Here is a 20,198-nt window from a genome sequence, read left to right as displayed (position 1 = left end):
TCATGCACTCTGAACGGACGTTCCATCTTGCCCTGCCCTCTAGCCATCCACCCTCTCACATACATCACTGTGTGTTATGCTTCCGGCCCTCTGTAAAAACCACGGTGAAGCTGGGTCACTCTGCAAAGAAGCCAGGGAGCCCCGGGGGGATGGGGGCGGGGGAGAAGGTGTGAGACGATGACTGACCGACTTAACTGTGGGCAGAGGCACTGTGGCCATGCAGAGAATGCAGACAGACACCGTTCGGCAGTTTCCCGTGCTCTTCTGGGTGAGGCTGTTACTGGTGACATCATTGATTTGTTTGTCCTGCTAGCTGGAGTGTGGAGAGACCCAGCTCTTCCCAGGGGAGCATACCCTGACTTCAGGAACAGGTAGGAGGTGGCGCCAGCCACCTCAGCCCTCCCAGCTGAGTCCACATAAAACCAGACTGCTTCCTAACCAGCCAAACTCTCAGACTCCGCCCTTCTCAGCTCTCCATTCCCTTCATCCAACACAGATGGGTTTGCCCTGGGCAGGTTGTCTCTAAGCTCAGAGGGTTCACTCCTAACAAGAAACAGGTTAGTTCTCTAACCACTAATTGATTACTCTGTGACCTTGTGCCAGTCAGTTCCCTTCTCTGGGCCTCATGGTTAGACCAGAAGATTCAAATCTCCCTGCAGCTCCAGTCTCTACAGAAAGACTGTGATTTAGACTCGTGAACTTGTTTCAGACTCGAGAACCTGTTGCTGGGAATGCTCCCCTTGAGGCTATGGGCTCCCTAATCCCCAACACCTGGACTGCAACGAGCAGGACTGTATGGGGTGGAATGATGAAGTCTTTCTTCTTCTGTTAATAAAATGACTAATGTGAAGCTCCAGAACAAGGCAAATAAAAGAGTTACAGTATTTCAGAGGAGGTAGCAGATACACAGTAACATACAAATAGACTACACGTAGGGGGAGATTTTCCATCAGATGGAGTGATAGAGCACATTATTTCTAAAACAGGGAGAAATGTGCTTGATAAGGAAAATCTTAAAATAACCTACATCAGAAGTCATTCTTTGGAAATTGATTTATGAAAAAAATATTGGTAGGGAAGTTATTTGTCAGCAGTGGGAAAGAAATGTATCTGTATGTTCTAGCCTTCCAGTTTCATGCCTTTGAGCTAAAAATTGGTTGCTGCTTTACTGACCAAGATTTTTGGAAATTTTTAAAACATCAAAAAAGAAAGCTTCAATTCTTGGTAAGATCTATCCTTGTTTTGAGGAAGTCTTTTTCTTGTTTGAGGGCAATTGCCAAGGCTGGGTTCCTGTATTCCAGGCAGGCAGGGTTTGTAATGGCTTCCCTAATGCAGCACAGACTCCCTCCCCTGGGAGAACCAGCAAGCATGACTAAGCAGCCTGGTTTGCCAGGGACTGAGGGATTTCCAAGGATGAGGGTCTTTCAGGGATGAAGCTGAGACAGTGCCTGGCAAACTTGGGCAAGGTGATCGCCCTAGAGCCAGCCAGCCGTCATAGGCCCTCCGCACACACCAACAGCCCCAAGACTGCAATCTGCCCTGAGAATGCATATTATCCAAACGTGATGGCCAAGAGTACTCTGTGCTATGCTGAGTCAAAAGCTTTCTTCCCTAGGGCCCTTTGGTCCATACTAGTGAGGCCTTTGTGGCTCTTGGAAAACAAAGTCGGCTGCCCACAGGTCTCCAATTCCTACTCCTTTGCTTCTGGTTTTGCCTGCAGAAGCCCTGTTGTCCTGCTCAACTTACCCACCCTCAGTGCTACTGCTCACCACCATGCATTTTAAAGATTCTTTTGATATAAATAAAAGACCTGCCCTCTATCAGAGTAACTTCATTCTAAGACCAATAATGTGATTAGTCATCTATACATTGCCTTGCTTGTAGGGATGTGTTCTCATGTTACTTCCTCTTTTGTGAAAACCACACCAGAATGATAACGGAACCTTCTCTCTCGCAGCTGCAGAGAGTTCTGGCCCCCTCTCTCTGCCGCAGTGCACCCCATTCTATTCCCCTCCACTCTGCCCCATCACACGGAACCTCGGCTGTTCTGAGAGGGAACCCCCTATTCCAGGGGTGCAAAGGTCCTGATAACTAAGGTCCCAGAGTATAAAATGTGGAAAACATTTTCCTAAGGAAGAAATGTAGCACAAGATGGTCAGATGCAGCTGAACCATTACCAGTGAAATTATGCTTCAGGGATATGATGTGTTGAATGGGATTTTGTAGACTACTTTTCTATGTAATTTTGTGAAACCTAACTGCTGTTTCTGTGGAAAACCCATTTCCAAATGTTGCTGCCTATATTAAAATAGGAAATTAGGGTTCCTTCTCTGAATTCTACCCTTTTCTTTCTCCTCTCATTCCCAGCAAAAGGGTTTTCTGGCTAATGACACTGTGAACACCAGAAAAACCTAAGTGATTAAAATATCAGCACAAATTACAGTTCCTTGACCCATCTGACTGAAAAATTCTATTTATTTCCTCTCTCATTTCCTTATCTTTTCTCTGCGCCTATCCCCTGGGTTTAGGCTCTTCCTGGCTCTGGTTCACCAGCAGATGTGTGGATTCTCACAGAAGCCAGAAGTGATAAAGGCTGCCCCTTAACCCACAGCCTCATCCAAGCCAAAACCAGTGAGACTGCCTGCTCTGAGGGCTGCCCCACCCCCACCGCAGCCACCCTATCTGCTCCAGAATTATCGCTGTTTCTTGAGATATGCTGACCACAGGATCATTAATAAAGCCAGCCTTTGATTTTGTGGCCCCCTTGTTGTTTTGTTTTTAGAAAATAATTGCTACTCTGATTTCACTGGATCCTAATGGCACCAGAGGGTAAAGCAAGCAGCACAGGTGTTCCAGCTCACCAGGTACTCATGAGGGAGGCCAAGAGATCCACCCCTCCTTCATGTCGGGGGAGGGCAGGGGGGCAGTTACCAAGAACTGACCCCCACTGCGGGGGAGCCAGGCTGAGAGACCCACATACCTGAAGCCCCTCGCTTGCCTCTGCTCCTTTCAACCTTTGGGTGAACTTGGACTTTTCGAAGGAACTGTGGTTTAGTCACCACAGTGTGTGACTGTGTGATTTGTGTGGCAAATTATCAGTGTCCCAGTGTCCCCTAAAATGGTGATTTCCTTTCTCTCTGTCACAAAGACAAGGTCTCAATGCCCAGGTCCCCCGAATGCTCAACTAAAACACTGCTCCTGCCAGGCCAGCATGACTCAGGTGAGGCCAGGTTCCCACCCTGAGCCTTTCCTTCCATCTGTGCCATAATCCCCTCTGCTCTGTGTTCCAGCCATGTTCCACAGCTGATTTCAAACTCCTGCCCTTGGCAGCATTTCCTCACAACCACATCCAACTCTGCTGTGACTGGCTCATTCTCTGTCCGCACTCACATATATGGGTATGGAAAGCTATACTGATAGTTTATAATTCTTGGTGTGTGTTATGTCCTTTTATGTCTATTTGCTTCAGGTCCCTGTTACACTATACATTCCTTGAGTATAGAAACCACGTGCCCTTCAGTAGCCCAGGAATTTTATAATACTCGTTGTGATAATAAAAATAAAATAGATGATAAATTCCCTATGGTTTTGGATGATAATTTTCTCCATCTGCTAACAGTCAGAGGCAATTTGTGTCATTAAACTGTGTGTCATTAGGACTGTGTACTTTGTAGCCAGGCTCTGGGTTTGAGTCCCAGCTTTCCCACTTACTAGCTATGTGATCCTTGGTGACTTTCTTAATGTTTCTTAATGTTTCTCTGCCTCATTTGTTTGAGAACTGGGGATAATGACAGTACCTGCCTCCCAGGATTAAAAGACAATACATAGAAAGTGGTTTGAGTGTTCTCTGATGCATGGCCAGCTTCATCAGTTCTCTGATGCACTGGCTACTGATCTCATTTTTGAACACTTATTAGGTGCCAGGCAATGTGCTAAAGGCCAGATTAAGATTATCTCACATATTTCTCACAACAATGCTGTGAGGTTGGTACCACTATTATCCCCACTGCACAGGTGAGAAAATGAAGGCACAGCAAGATTATGTGACTTGCCTAAGGACATGTAGCTAGTAACATACAACCTCCTTAGGGCGCAGGGGCCATGTCTCTCTTTGTAGATCATGTGCCCACCTCCTTCACTGTAAAAAAATTTAAGACCATCACAAGGTATATAAAGAGATCGAATTCTCCAGGCCTGCTAAACAGTCCTAAAGGTGACATTGTTTATCCTTAGCCATGAAGACATGAAATGTCAGTCTGGGTCCCAGACTATTTCAGAAACAAACTTAAACATTTTTGGAGTGAGGGGAGGGCAAGTTGGGAATGAGAGTGGGTTGAATAAAGCAATTATGAGGGGCAACATCCCAGTCCAAAGTGACTCCTCGTTACCTGCCATTTCCTTCTTGCCATGTACTTCTTCATCCGGTCTTTGGAGAGCTTCTTGGCCTCCATGTTCTTGGTGTCTTTCATTAGCCATGGATGCTGAAGGCACTGGGTGCAGTCCAAGCGGTTTCTGATGGAGGCAGAGATCAGAGGATTTCTGAGCAGAAGGGGACCTCAGAAACTGCTAGTCAGATCAGAAATGGGAGGCCACCTATCCCTAGTTACACAGGGCAGAGCCCAGGGCTCTCTTGCTCCCAGTCCATCCACCATGATGAGGATCACTGTGCTCCTGGCCTTTTTCATGTCTTGGTCTGGGTTACACTGACTAGACACACAATAGGCCAGCATTCAGAAGGCCTAACATCAGTAAGCCCTTGGGGTCTAGGGAGGGTAAATGTTGGGGAGCAGACATGTCTGGGAATGGCTGGTGCCATATTCCAGGATGAGGTCAGTCAGTGGTCACACGGGGGCTGCAGACTGGGGAGGCCCAACCCTTCTGCCTCCATGTCTGGCCAAGAGGAGAGTGAACCATTAGGCCCAAATCTTTGAGAATCATTTAACTCTCAAGTCTTATGGTGTGGTTGAGTATCAGGTTTTTCCTGTTAAAACTCAAGAAGTATGTCCTACATACAACCTTTCAAATATGACAACCTTAGAACTGCACTGAAACGCATTTAATCTTCTGAAAGCTCTGAGAATCTAGAAATATTTCAGGGCCATCACCTTAATTGTGAGAGGACTAATAAAGCCCACAGTGCAAAGTGCTCACATATGTGGAAGAATGAGTAGAAGTAAACTTGTTAAATATAGCAAAATGCAGTGATCTTTAGCTAAGGGAATATGTATTATTTTAATTTTCTTATATTCAAAATTTCTATAATTTCCATGTATTAATTTTATAATAGCAAAACATTTTTAAAAGTGCTGATAGAGATTTCTGGTTGAAGAAATGCTGAGTTTAAGAGTTTATGGGAATCTAGTGTCTTGATCTATTTAAAATCAGTTCTTTGGTGAATTTATTTTATGAGTGCAGAGGGGCCAACACAGCTCATTACTGAATAAATTCAAGGTCAGATGAGAAAATAGGGTATATACTCAATACTTCACTTACTAAATCTTCAGTGAATGAATACTGGTTGACAAAAGCTATCCTTGGACCAGAGCTATCAGGAAGGAGGTTTGCATCTCTGTGAGGCAACTTGGGAGTGGGGATCCCTTACACCAGAAGGGAATCTAGACATCCCCACAACATTCAGATTCTCCATGGGTCACACCTACTTCTGATATTAAGACTAAATGTTAAAAGCAAAATGCTAAAAAGACCTTGCTCTCAGGGAGTGTGGAATGCAGTCCCTGGAGGAGCTTGGCCCTGGGCCAGCTAAAAAGGACTGAGAAGTGGGTGTGTAACCAGAAAAACCAGACAGAACCACTTAAGAGACCCTCCAACCTCACTTCTTTAGCAAGTGTACTCTCCTGACCCAGAGAGGATTTCTCCCAGAGTGGGGCAAGATGACTGACAGCTTCAGGGGGACCTGTGGGCCAGGCAGGCAGGGGAGAACCTAGGCCACAGTCACCTGGTGTATGTGGAGCCTCCTGCCTGTCCGTGGGGTCGGGCTGCCCCTCCCCTTCACAGCCTCTGGCACACCACCCATTTCAACAGCACCTTCTGGGGAAAGGCTTAGAGCTGCTCCCTATCTCCAAATACAACTCCTTTGGGTCCCTGGAGCCAGGCCCGGCCTCATCTGTCCCCACCTGACACCCAGGCTGCTGCCTTCCCCTGGGGCAGGCTAGCCCTCCCTGCACACGCACAGCCCCTCCCAGCTTCCTGCTTTCATCCAGCTGCTTCCTCTCACCAGGGAATTCTGTCCAGCCACACATAGGAACCCCTCCAGCCTCTCCTCTGCAGCTCCAACCTGCGTCCTGCTCTCACTGAAATATTCACCAGGTGTGCCTGACCTTTCCTCACAGCCTTCGGCCTCTCACTGTGCACAGCTGTTTTACACAGTCACACAGCTCCAGGCAGCCCCGGAAGGTGGAGGCGGGGAACCTCATAATCTGTACCGTTGTGGGTAGGGGGACAGTGACAGAGCTGGGAGGTGGCTGGGCCCAGTGGCCTGGGATCACAACCTAACTCTGGCCACTGGTGGAAGTTACCTGGCCATACTCAGGCAGACAGTTCTTACACAATATAAATATGAAACAAACATCCAGCCAGAATAGTCTAGGAGTATGTTCAGGACCCACAAATAGGGTATGTTCCCTGCAACCCCAGAAGGGGGGCTAAGGTTTCAGCAGGGCTACTACAGGCCACAGCTGTATGTGGAAAATAAAATGGGCTGTTGTTCACACAAGCTGCCCCTCTCCCTTAACACTCAGTCAAGTAAGTGTTGCTTTTCAAGTGAGGTTTCTGTGAATCTAAAGACCAGAGAGTGTGGCACCCAGAGCAGGGGCCGAGGAAGACCCCTTCCCTGGCCCTCACACTCGCAATGCCCAGCCTCCCCTCCTCAGGTGAGGAGGGGCCCATGAAAGGGAAAGGAAATCCAGCCTCTGGACCCTGGTCTAGGCAAGAGGGCAGCTGAAGAGACTGAAATCTCAACTCATTACTTCATATCTTTCTTCAGCAAATTGCTGATAAAATCCTTGGCATCATCAGAGATCTCATCGAAGGCCTCGTCGTCGAAGTCCCAGGTGGCCGAGGTGACGTTGGCTAAGGTCTCGTTATCGTTGTCACCCATGAAGGGGGAGAGTCCACTGACCCTGGGAGATGAGACAGGAGAGCAGTGAGAGGGGCAGGCAGTGGGGAGGGTGCCCCCCTCAGGGGAGTACTCACTGAGGTCAGACGGGGGGGCACCCCCAAAGCCCTTGCGCCTGCCACTCCTCCCACCTGCAAGAGAAGAGGGCATGGCCGCAGGCTTTGGTGGCCCAGCCTCTTGGTGGCTCACTGTATTTTTGGGTTTCGCCTGCCTGTTGACACCACCTGCCTGTGAAGCTGAGGCAGAATGCATTTTCTTTAGTTTCCCACTTCCACACAGCAGAGCAGGGCCCTCCTCCCTGTCTTCTGTTATTCCCGGATGCCCAGGCTGGAACTTCACCCCGCAGAACCTTCTCCAAGGTCCCTGGGGTGGGGCGGGGTGGGGGGAATCCCTTCCTGCTGGTGCTCCTGCCTCCACTGCGGAGCAGTCACGTGGCACAGCACTCATCCCTGCGCCCTCCATCCCACTGCCTCCCATCTCTCACCCTCGCACCCTCAGCAGCCCCAGGCATGCTCAGCAAGGACATGCACGTGAGCAGATCTGGAGTCCGTGGTGTGAGTCTGGTGTTCAGCAACACGAGTTCAATGTGCCTGAGGCATTTAAGCCAAACCAGAGAGCTTCCCTAAGAGGGACCATGGTCTGTTCATCTGCTGGGTGACCTTGGACAATTCCCCTGACCTCTCTGTGTCAGCTTCCTCCTCTTCACCACTCCCACCTCTCCCTGTTCTCCTCCTACGACCTCATCATCATGACAGCAGACATTCATCAGACATTTACACTGGGCCACGCATGGGGCAGAGAGCCGAAGGAGATTAACTCATTCAGTGTTAACACCACGCTATGACGCAGGTAACTCATTACTCCGTTTAATAGATAAGGAAATTAAGACATTAAGTGGGGTTAAATCACTTGCCCAAGGATTTGCAGCCAGTGAGTCTGTTTCTTAACTGCTACTTTGTACGATCATGCCTGCGAAGATGAAGGAGAAGATGAAGTAAATCACAGCACCCAGCACCAGCAGGAGGCCTGGTTGCAGTCAGGAGCTCGGGCCCTGACCAGAGCTATTCTACAGTTCTGTACACAGCTCACCCTCACTGCCTCACCCGTCTGTGATCTCGAGAATGACTCGTTTACCAAAGCTTAAGCCAAATAAAATTTGGAAGGTGAAGCATCTCAAAGCTGAATAAAATTGACTTCTGGTTTACTAGCCTCACCTCTCACCTCAGGGCACCTCATCTTCACACCAGCCATCCGGTCCACCACTCACCCTGACCTAGGGCACGCCTCATGGGTGTTAGAAGGACCCTACTCGTGGTTTAATGCTCTGCTGCCATCATCTTGAAATTCTTAATAATGTTTGCACAAGTCACCCCACCTTTTAATGTTGCACTGGGCCCTGTCCCCACCTGAGCCCCACGAGATGGATCTAGGGCCCTCATGCCATTGACCTTCCAAGTTAAGGTTTCACATCACTCACATCCCTTTCCCCAAATCCATCATCATAAACAGTAATGCAGACCCTTCAGGAGCTGTTTTGACATTCAAGAGGCCTCAGCTTATGACATCCACCCTGTCCCTGGAAACTAAGCTCTGGAAAACAAAATCCACTGAAGTATTGCAAGGAAACCTTGCCATGGGAGGGATGCCCTTGTGAAAATCTTCATTAAAAAAAAAGCTTTTTCAGTGTGAATTACCTCACCATAATCAACGTATTTGTGCTTTTGAGTCATAGGATTTTGTAGATGACATTGAAGTGCGTCAAAGCAAGATGCCGATTTATGTTTTGAGGAGGCGTAGAGATAATCATTCTCAGTCAGTCACAGCACGATGAGAGGAGGGTGGGACCTTACCAGTCCTGAGACTGTGCTGTTAAATGCTACTCCTTTCCCCTCTCTGGGCCTTGGTGTCCCCTCATACACCAAGGGTGCTGGGCTAGAATTCCTGGGGGCTCCAGCTTTCCCGTCTCTTTCCTAGTCCCATCAAGAAGCAGACTGACTCTTGCTGGTCAGCTACGGGCTTCCTTCTGTCTTTGCATTTTCCACTTGAAGCCCAGGGGGAACATCCTGCAGCATTCTGAAAGATTTCAGGAAAAGCAAACAACCCTGCTGTGGAATGCTGAAAGGTCTCCTTCTGTAAACCTCCTTTCCTAATTAGGAACTGTAATCCTGCAAAGATAGGGCTTAATCTCCGTGATGTTCCGTAGGCTGGGGAGAGCCTCCTCGCCTCTGGCCTCTGGCAGTCCTCCTTCCTGGCGGCCCATTCATCTCAAATACCCCGAGCCTCCTCTCCTGCCTGAGCGCCCCTAGCCTTCCCCCTGATAAAGAGTACATCTCTGAAACAAAAGTTGCAAAATACGCAGAGCACAATAATGAAGACACTGTTCAAACTTTAGTTTCTTGGTAGTAGGATTTTGCAGAATTTTTTTAAAAACTTTCTTTTTTGGACTTTATTGTTAGAATTTGCCTAACCATCCCGTATGGTTGTGAGACAGGGAGGGGACAGGGCACAGCCATTAAAGGAATAACACAGCAATTAACACCAGAATGGTGAACGATTCAACCCCCAGCAGGGCTTAAGGCTCAAGATGGAGGCAGATCTGACTTTTAGCAGACTGTTAGCTTCATTATATGCATGTTGTAATATATTAACATGGTGAATAACATGCCCACGGGCACCATGACAGTCCCAAGGCCGCAGCTCCCTCTCTCTCCCTCTTCAGAGACGGCCCCTCCTCTGTCTATGGAGTGCGTACCTACTTTTACTCTAATCTGAGCCCCCAAACCCCACACCTCGTGGCCTTTCTCTCACCTTTTGATGTATCTCTAAATAAATCTACCTTTACTCAACTGTGGCTCACTCTTGAATTCATTCCTGCGTGAAGCCAAGGACACACTCTTGGCGGGGCACGTTCCAGGGGCTCAACCGAAGCCTGGGACATGGCCCTCCTCACGCCCCACATCGTTTTTCCTGCATCAGTTGGGTTGTTCAACTCAATCAACAAACATACTAACCTTAGCATTAAAAACGTGACTATTCACCTCTTTTCCTAGTCTTACCTAGTTTTTAACTGAAGGGGATCAGCGTATACCATCCCAAAATATGAACTTGGGCATAAGGATTGTCTTGAACTGAAGGCAGTTAACTCTGCCCTCCCAAAGGACAGAAATTTCTCTTTGTTAAGGTGACATAAAGTTCCATTTTTTCCATTTGTCCATTCTCTTACCAGGAAGGAGAAAAAAGCTCACCTGCATATCAAACCAGGCTAAACAGTCTCTATTTAGCCTACATTTCCCAGGCATCTTATCACAGTTTGCCCCCTCCAGAGGCTCCAAACCCCTTTTCCTTTCTCTAGTTATTTCTGTACAATTTATCTCTATTTGTTAAAATAGTAAGACCCAAATTCTAAATGTGCCTTGAGTCACGTTTCTTTGTGAATTCTTATGCACATGTCCATAATGAAATCTGTTTTCATTAACCTATCTTGTCAGTTTGATTTGCAGGTCCCCAAGTACTGAACCTAGGAAAGCAGAGGAAAGTTTTTTCCTCCCTCAAATAACCAATTTTGTGTCTGTTTTTCACAAAATTGTGATCAGTGTGGGCAAGTTCTTGGATGCTCTTTTTCTTCACTTGGCATTGTCTTTCACAAGTGTATACAGACTTCATGTTAATTTTTAATGGTCAGATGTTAGTCTTTGTGCTGATGAGTCACAAAGGGAATGGCTGCAAGGTGTTCAAATTTCTTAACTCTTAGTCTTTTACTGCAGCCTAACTTCACCAGGGAATCAGATACAGGGGCCTGTTCTCCTTGCAGGACAGAACATCAGGAGAGAGAAGGCAGAAGTGCCTTTTGGACTACACTTTCTCTATAGTGTTTTTCAAGCAGCAGATGACCCCATGGCATGAACGGCCAGCAAAGGGGACCACACATCTGCCAGCAGAACTACTGAAGGCTTAGGAAGGGGTTAGTCATTTACCCCATTTTAGCCTTGAGATATTCATTCCCTGGTGTGGTGGGAAGATTGAGAGGGCTGGGCAGGTCCCAGAGGAAGAGCTGGGCATTGTTTGGGCAGTGACCTGGGAAACAGATTCAGGGTTCAGTCATGTTAACCACAGCCCAAGTCCCTGCAGGTGGTGCCTGGGCCTGGTGTGGGTGTAGGGTGCCTGGAGGTCGCAGGAGCTGGAATCAGAGAGCATGTCTAGGCTCAGCAGCTGAGAGGGCAGGGGCAGCCCTGGGTGGAGCTACTAGACCCCTCTGAAAAGCTGTGTAGACTCCAAACCCGAGCAGACTAGGGCCCTGATGCTTGGGCACTGGGACCTCTCCCCACCTCATGGAGATGCTGTCCCCAGAAGGAGACTCCAGATGGGGATGGCCCTGGCTCTCTGGACCATGGTGCAGGCTCACAAATGAGCTGAAATGGGAAGTCTGCTGCTGAGTCCAGCAGGGGGATGGTAGGGAGGAGAAAGTATAGGGGAGGAGGCTTGGGAGAAGGGGGAGAGAGAAGGAATTCTGGAGCAGGGCTGAGGGAAGGGCACAAAGAAGGGTTCTGGTGTCCCCACAGGCAGTAAGGGGACACCAAGTCCTCAGGAAATGGGGGCAGGGAGATAGAAAAGGAGGTGGGGCTTAGAACATCTTCACAACTGCACTGAAGTGTGGCCCGGAGCGCCCCATCCTCTCTCCTCCTGCCAGAAACCAAATGGGGAATGCAAACACCAGGAGTCTCCAGCAGAGTCATGAAATCTATCTCCCTTCAGAATCGGGGTGAGAGGGTAGGGGCCCCACCACCCCGCCTGCTGCATCTCTGCCCTGTGTGGGAAACCCAGGCGGGCAGCGGGGCCAGGTCTCTGGAGCCAGGACAGGATCTACCCTGATCTCTCTGAGGGTTTGAGAAGGAGTTCCTTCAGCAAAGTCAGAACAACCTACGGGACAAAGCTGGTCGCTTAGGAGGTGCTCACTAAATATGTGCTGAGTGATAAATCTGCTATCACCTGTACCCCCAACTCCCCATCTCTCACTGGCCCCACAAAGGAGATGGGGGCGGTCCTCTGGTACAAACACAGAAGGTGGCCCTGACAAGGACTGCCAGACAGACAGCCAAGCTCCAAAGAGAGGGACAGAAGGTGCAGGGGGCTTCCAGCAGTGGCCCCAGAATTCTGCACAGCAGGGGCTGAGAGGAAGCAACTAGCTGGTTCCAACTTCTGTTTTTCACACCACATGCTCTGCTGAGAGCCCTGCTTAGGGAGGGGGACTCCCAGATCTCCATCCCTACTGTAAGAGCAGTGGGAAAACTCCCAGAGGGCAGAGCAGCCCACAGTGGTGGGCGCAGGAGCCAGGACACTGGAGAGGCTGCACAGGGCTGACCTGTTTCTGTCACCCCTGCTGCTCACCTGCCTCCCACACACACCTCTCCCCTGTTCTCACATCCCTGTCCAGATGCCTTCAAGCTGGTGCCCCATGCATCAAAAGTATTTTCTCCCCATTTCAAAATGCCCTTCCCTATTTCTAGGTCTTAGCCATGAAGTAATCTAGCGAACAATGTAACATGCTATCCAAATTGCTATGTTCCTCCACCTAAAAGAATTTTTATTTTAAAATAAGTGCTCTTATGACCCAGTAATTCTAGTTCTAGATTATACAGCCAACAGAAATGCATAAAGATATTCACTGAAACACGTGCACCAGAATACTCACAATACCCTAAACTGGAATCCAGTCAAAAGCCCATCAACGTAGAATGGATCAATAACTTGGGTGATGTTCACACAGTGGAACACTACACAACCCTGAGAATGAACAGCCTACAACCACACACAGTGATATGAAAGGGGCTCACAAACAACATGGAGCAAAAGAAGCCAGACACGTCTTCCTGTATGACTTCGTTTATACAAAGTTCAAGAACAGGCGAACGTGGTGCATGACATTAGAACAGGGATATGGTTACCCCTGGGGCAGTAACCTGAGCCGGGCACTGTGGGCCTGGTCGTGTGTGGTTTCTGGTCTGGGTAAAGGTGTGTTCACTGTGCAGATTCACTGAGTGTCTAGACACTGCTCTGATCCTGACCCAGAGGGAGACCAGTTGCCCTAGTTTGTCCAGGATGATCCTCACTTCAGCCCTGAAAGTCTCATATCCTGGGAAACCCATCAGTGCTGGATGGGCTGGGACAGCTAGTCACCCTCTGGGACTGTAGGACGTGGGCGGCCACATGGGCTTCCCTACTTCAGTGCCAAATGAAGAGTGAATCCCTGCCACACCCCACTCCCAGGTTTGTTCTGCGGCTCAAACAAGAACTCATGTGAACATCTGTGGCCGCTATAATTCCTATCCTACCGCAGTGGGAAAGCCGATGGAGACAGTAAGGCAAGTCTCCTTGATGGCTACAGGGGGACCCAGGGACCAAGCCGGTGCATAGGGCAGCTGCGTCTGAACAGAGGGCGCTGACCAAAGACTGTCTCTCAAGAGTCAGGTGTCTCTCCCGGGGGAAGACGCGGCACGAGCACCACCCAGCCTGAGGCAGCCAGGAGAAGTTTCTCTCCGGACCCACGAACACAAGCAAAGGTAAATCCACCGTACCAGCCACATTCTTGCTCTTCTGATCAAAGGCCCCAGGCTGGACGGCATCAGGGATGGTGAGGGGCCCAGAACGGGGATCTTGGTGTGTGGAGCTGGACGCTCCTACAGAAGTGTGACATTGGGCTGGGGACGCCACCGGGAGCACAGGATCAAGGAAGGGCGGCGGGGAAGGGGTGGGAGACTGCCATTCTCTGCCTCCGGTGGGCGCCCCACCAGGACCCGCCCTGGCCTCTTCAATGTCAGGGCAGCCTGGGGACCCTTCTCCGCAGGCCCGAGACTCACAGGATGTAGCAGATGACCCCGATGCTCCACATGTCTGTGGCATAGCCGATGGGCTCGTAGTTGATCACTTCAGGTGCCACGAACTCTGGGGTGCCAAAGAGGACCTTCAGAGACCCTGCATTTTCTGCAACCAGGATGGAGAGAGATCAATCACCAGAACATCCCCGAGCCAACCTGAGGTGAGCAGATGCCCAGGAGGGACACAGGCAAGACTGGCCCTCAGCTGCTCTTCCCTTGAAGGACAGCCTCCTCGTGGAACAAGTGCATCGCCACACCTCATGCTCACCTCAGATGTCTCGGGTGCGGTCGGGGGTGGGGGGGGGAGTCCCTTACAGCCCTGCCCCAAATGGTCTTCCCTGTGTGTCTCTCCCATGAGTTCCCTGAGGTGGGGATTGTGACTTGTGCTTGACAGTGATCTTCCCATTCATTATGTCCTATGTACCCTGCTGCCTGCTTTACAAGGACTTCCCTATTTAATACTCTTGCTGGCCCTAAGTGGGAGGATTAGCCTCACCCTCCTGAGGAGGAAACAGAGGCCCAGGGAAGTGGAGTGATTTGCCCACCCAGTTAATGGAGGTCAGGACCTAAACCCAGGTGGTCCGAATCCTGAGCCTGGTTCCACCAACTCCACTCCACCTCCTCTCCACGTCTCGCCTCCCAGGAGCTGCTGGGAGGTTAGTCGGGGAAAATCTTAACCCCATTATGGTGCCTCTGAGCCATAAAGGACCAAAGATGTGGAGCAGTTTGCACATAGGTACCAGCTCCCGGAGGATGCCAGCAGCAAAGGGGGTGTACACCTTTGGCCTGTGGGGTGCATCTGGTCTTGTTTACCTACAGAGTCCCAGCAAATGTCCTAAGACAAAGCTTTTAACACCATCAGACGTGGACACTCTGCTCCCACTCTAACCTGAGCCCTTCCTGCTCCATGTGAACCCTCACGTTCTCTGGTGTCTCATGGACCCAGTGTCCCCACACAGCCTCTCACCAAGGGAGCCTGTGTGTTGTGTTCCTTAGGCTCCGACGCCGTCAGCTCCTGAGGCCGGCGGTGCCCTGCTGTTTAAACTGTCAGAGGTTCCCGCATGAGGCAGGCCCTGCAAACCAGGCCTCCAGCAGGAGAGAGTAGGCAGGTGTCTTCCCCAGCATCCGGGTGCGACCACCAGGCAAGCCGCGGCCCAGCAGGACCTCACTCCCTCACCTTCCTCCTTATGGCACACTTGGTCTCAACCAGGATGGGGTGTCCTGGGGGGAGATTTACCAGGGGCATTTGCTCCCCGCTGGGCAGTGAAAGAAAGGCCAGCTCATGCCAGCCCTCAGGACCCTTGTTGGCAGGGCAGTTGTCAGGAGGTGGAGGGTGAGGCCGTTTCCTCAGTAACCGAGACACCCCAAGAGCCACATGGGCGGGTGGATGTAGGTGGTGTGTGAGGCAGACGATCACCCACCAAAATGACCCCAGGGCTGGGAACGAAGCCCCAGCCACCTTCTCCATCACACCCTGCCCCCTGCAAGTGCAGGAACAGCAGAGATGTTTCAGAGAACCCGGAAGGGGCCCCAGGTCTTGATGCCACCCCAGCTCATGGCGGGACTTGGTGGCCAAAGCTACTGTGAGCCTCAGTTTCCTGGTCTAGAAACTGGGGCTCATAACTCTGTCCTGCCTACCTCCCGGGGTTGCTGTGAGAATCAAGTAAGTGAAAGTATGTGACAGTGCTCTGGAAGCTATAATAGAATGCAAATGCGAGGAGAAACCGTCATCAAAATGTTTTGTTGCTGAAGGCACCAGAGTGAAAATAACAACAACAACAACAACAACAATAATAATAAGTAGCTAACACCTACGTAGTACTTACTATGTACAAGGCACTGCTCTCTTCACTCCACCTTTATTAATTCCTTTGATCCCCCTGCCAACTCTGTAAGATGGGTACTGCTACTCTCCCATTTTACAGGTAAGAAATTTGAGATGCAGGTTCACACAACTGGTGAGTGGGAGGGGCAGTCTCCATGGTCTCCGATCTTTGCTCTAATCCAGTGCATTCCCTCTGGCACCCAGTGTGCGGACCACAAACAGCACATCCACCCGAGGGTGACAACAGAGGTGGACCGGCCTTACCCAGCCTCCTGGCCAGACCGAAGTCGATGAGCTTGATCCTGGCGCCTGTCTTGTTGACACACATGATGTTCTCAGGCTTGAGGTCCAGGTGGACGATGCCCTGCTTGTGGATGTACTCCACCCCCTCCGAGATCTGCCTCATGTACTTGATGCACTCGCGCTCAGTCAGCTCAAAGTCCTCATCGATGATGCGCTCGAACAGCTCACCCCCAGACACACTGTGTGGACAGAAGGGGGCGCTCAGACCGCAAGATCAGGGAGCCTGGGCGGGCAGGGAGTCTGGCCGAGGGCAGGCTGTTGTGTGCAGGCGGGTATCACAGGCAGGGCAGCAAAGCCCAGGGTATGGGGGTGCCCGGCACTTCCTGCAGCTTCCTGAGTCCTAGGCCACTGCCCCCTTACGCTGGTCTTTCATTGTGTGAGGAGGGCTCAGGCCTCCTGGTTTCCTGCTTGGGGGACTCTGCCTGTGCCCACTAAGCTTTGAGGGGATTCAGGGAAACATCTGGGTTGGGCTGTTTCAGAGGTGGTCATGAACTGAGAGATCCAGACACGGTCTCCTTAGCAACAAGGGCAACTGCCTGGCAGCCTCTCTCCCCCAAATGACTATAGATGTAAGGGATCATCCTGTACACCAGCCATGTCTTCTAGTTATAAAGAATCAAAGCTTAAAAATACAGTACCCACGAGCATCTGTTTTGCATAGCGAGAAACAGGAGAGTATCTTCAATAATAAGGAGCCTCAGCACATTTTCTGCGTCATTGGCTGTAACCTATTATACTGACAGTTGTGGTCAGTTTGCTTCCTCCGGCTAGGCCTGTAGCACCAGTTTACTCCTTCCAGCCATAACAAACTTGTCTTGCCTGCTCCCCTGCCCAGGCTGGGAGTGTAGCTATACATCCTTGTTGTCTGGATAGAATTTGGATCCTGGCCATGGTGGTTCTGGGGCCCACTGGGCATCTCTTGCTAAGGATTGGCCCAGAGGCAACAGCCAGCCAGCACACTACCCTTCAGTGCAAATGCACGGCCTCGCCACCTGGGTCACAGGATCCTTTCTGCTCCCCAGTCCCAGCCCTCTGACCCACCTTCCTTGCTCACTGTGCAGGAAGTTTAAAGTATCTCCTTGGTAGCCCATGCAGCATTCAGACATCAGTAAGCTCTTTCTTATAACAGCCTGTAGATCCACCAGCTGAACAAGTCTGGATGGGCTTTGTTCTGGGCCTGCCCTCTTCTAAGGGGAGTCATCAGGAAGAAGGGGAAGAGCTAAGTTTGAATCCTGTCTCTGTGTGATGTTGTGCAAGTTACTTAACCTTTCTGAGGCCCAGTTTCCTCACCTGTCCCTACATCATAGTAGTTAGGAGTGAGTGTCAGCATCGTGCCTGACACACAGCAGGTACTCAGCACACATTAATTATCAGCTGACAACCAGCAGCGGACCAAGTGGATCTTGTTACCAACCCCTGAGAGATGCACCATGGGGCCAGGCACAGCACAGCCTCTGTAGGCCTCCATCACCACAGGACAAATGACAAACACTTTCACTTCTGGGAGGGCTGAGCTGGGAAAGGGCAGTCTGTGCCAGTAGCCGCTGAGAGGTGCTGGAACTGACACTTTAGAACCAACCGAGAAGGAAGGCCATGGGTGGTCAGCAGGTGGCGCCTCTGTCCTCAAGCCGCCATCCCTACTGCTCTCCATACGACTCCCAGTCAAATTCTAACCCCTGTTCCCAGGTCTCAGGACATTCTTAGCACCTCTGAGCCCCAATTTCGTCATCTGTAAGGTGCAGATAAAATCAGCACCACTTCATAGGACTGCTGGGAAGACTGAGTGAGTTAATACAGGTAAAGTGCTTAGAAAAGAGCCTGGCACATAGTAATTACTCAATAATGTTAATTATCTTTTCTTCTCTTTCTTTTCTTTCTTTTCTTTCTTTCTTTCTTTCTTCCTTTCTTCCTATCTTCCTTTCTTTTTTTTGGAAGAACCAGTGGGGTCTCTTGTTGAAAATATAGACTCCCAAGCTCCTCCCCTAGAGATTTTGATTTAGAAAATTTTGGAAGGGTCTGTGAGCCATATTTTTAATAAGTATCCCAGATCATTCTTAAGATCAGACAAGTTTGACAAATATTGGCTAACTCAGTTACCGCCCCTGAGAGGCCAGCTGAAATTCATGTCCTCTGAGAAATCATTCCTGATTTCATCATATGATTTATCCCTGCCTGGGTTCCCACAGTCTTGTCTCCGCACTTTTTGTATCAAGTCTACCTTGCCTTAAAGTTGTTTGTGAACATGTCTGGAAAAGGTCTGGCTCATCTCTGGACACTTATTTACACCTGGCAATATCTGGCACAGGCAAGGTGTCCCCAAGTGTTTGGTTTTAAATTTAAAATATTCTGAAAAAAGCAAACAATCATTTTTTTTTCAGTGCCCTTGGGAACGTCTGAGGCAGTGAGTGGTAGAAATCCCAGCCACGGAGATAACTACTGCTGTACTTCTAGAGGTAACTTGTTCAACAGAGGTTCAAATAGGTTCAAACCTATTCAAATCTATTTAACATATTTTGAAGGCTGTTCCTGTGTTCATTTTCTAGGTTGGAAGGGTCATACAAACAGAATTAATGTATGTTTCAAAACGCTGAAGACTGTGGGTGCAAAGAAGCTGCCACTCACAGATATGGGATAAAGCCAACAGCCAAAACTGGGCCAGAAGGCATGTGCTTAATAAATTAACAGTGATTACTGTACAGGAATTATGCCACAATAAAGGTGTTTAAAAAATAAATTAAAAATAAATAAATTAATTAACAGTGAGTAAGTGAATGAAGGAATAAATGAACACCTATGCCCAAGGTAACCTCATCCCAGGGGACTCATCAAATTTATCCCCTAACTGTAGGCACTGGCCAGCCCTCATTGGCAGCAAGAAGAATGACCATTAAGGGGATTCCATACTCAGACCCTCCACTCCTTGTCTCACAAGGGCTAGCTGGATATTTTTTGATAAATTTTGCTAATGGCAGCACAAAGGTGAGACAGGTGATGGATGACTCAGCCTAAACTGAACATCTGCTTCAGTGCTCAGGGTCCCACCACCACATGAGGAATGTCCCCAGAGGAGCAGCCTTGACTCTAGGCCAGGAGCCTGCCAGGAACCCTTGTACCAGAGCAACACTATTACATGATGGGGGACTGTCCCATGGTCAGAGGTCAGAAAGGCTGAAGACACATTCATTCCTACTTCTGGCTCTGAGACAGCCGAACTGAAGGCTGGAACCCTGGAATCCATTTTCAGTTTTCTGTATGCCCAGGGACTGTCCTTCTCTTAATCTCAGTTTCTCCATCAAACAAGGAGAATAGCAAATTGTACTGCTGAAAGCCAGCCTTTACCCCCTCAGTGGCCAGGTCTGTTTCAGATGTAGTATAAGTCTGTCCCTCCTTCTTTGGTGGAGTTCCTATCCAGGGGCAAGCTCCTTACCCAAGTGCAGGAGAACCCTCTGGCATCTGTGCATGTGAGACTCACTCCTGTCCACGGGGGAGGCGTGGGGTGGAGGGATGAAAGCCAGACCAGCTGAAGCCTTCTTATGTTTTCTCCCAGCATTTTCCATCCAGCTTGCCAACTCTCAGTTCCAAGCTAAGTATGGTATTCTGCCCACTGGTGCTGCTGCCCGGCCTTACCCTGGCTTCATTGCCTCCTACCCCTCCCGCACCCTCTCACGAACTTGCTCAAGGTTTGACTCCCAAAGAGAAGACATTTCTTCACATGTCTCCACACGCCCACACTGCCTGGACCAAGCAATCTATTCTATAATACATGGAAAAGCTGCGGCCCCGGGCTACCGTGAGGGTGTTATGAGTGAGGCCACAGACAGTGGGCTAAATCTTCCCTAGAAGCGGTCAGGTCAGTTTGAATTTGAGGCTGGAAACTGATTCTAAGATACAAACAGAGATTTTCTTTGAATCTGTGTAGAAGTCCCACAGAATTGCAGGATTCTAGAACCAAAAGGGAGCCTAATGCAAACACCTCTCCTCACTGGAAGGATTTAATAATTACAGAATCACAGCTCAACAGTAATAGAAGCTGACCCCCAGTCTCCTGAATAGTAGGATTTGT

General features: G+C 49.6%; 1 protein-coding gene across 12 annotated transcripts in view; it reads right to left on the bottom strand.

Annotated features, from left to right (window-relative positions):
* The window catches only part of MYLK (myosin light chain kinase), a 247,068-nt gene that overhangs the window by 7,350 nt on the left and 219,520 nt on the right, over positions 1-20,198 (bottom strand). For all 12 annotated transcript variants that reach the window (XM_072964016.1, XM_072964017.1, XM_072964021.1 and 9 more), the window contains 4 exons: positions 16,097-16,314; positions 13,990-14,113; positions 6,987-7,139; positions 4,389-4,512 (listed from right to left, as the gene is read on the bottom strand). In XM_072964016.1, the coding sequence (XP_072820117.1) occupies positions 4,389-4,512; positions 6,987-7,139; positions 13,990-14,113; positions 16,097-16,314 (619 nt within the window). The remainder of the gene's footprint in view (positions 1-4,388; positions 4,513-6,986; positions 7,140-13,989; positions 14,114-16,096; positions 16,315-20,198) is intronic.

This window comes from Vicugna pacos, chromosome 1, assembly GCF_048564905.1.
Source record: "Vicugna pacos chromosome 1, VicPac4, whole genome shotgun sequence".
Lineage (NCBI taxonomy): Eukaryota > Metazoa > Chordata > Mammalia > Artiodactyla > Camelidae > Vicugna > Vicugna pacos.
Note: the sequence above shows the minus strand (reverse complement) of the source record. Positions and strands in the feature narration are given on the sequence as shown.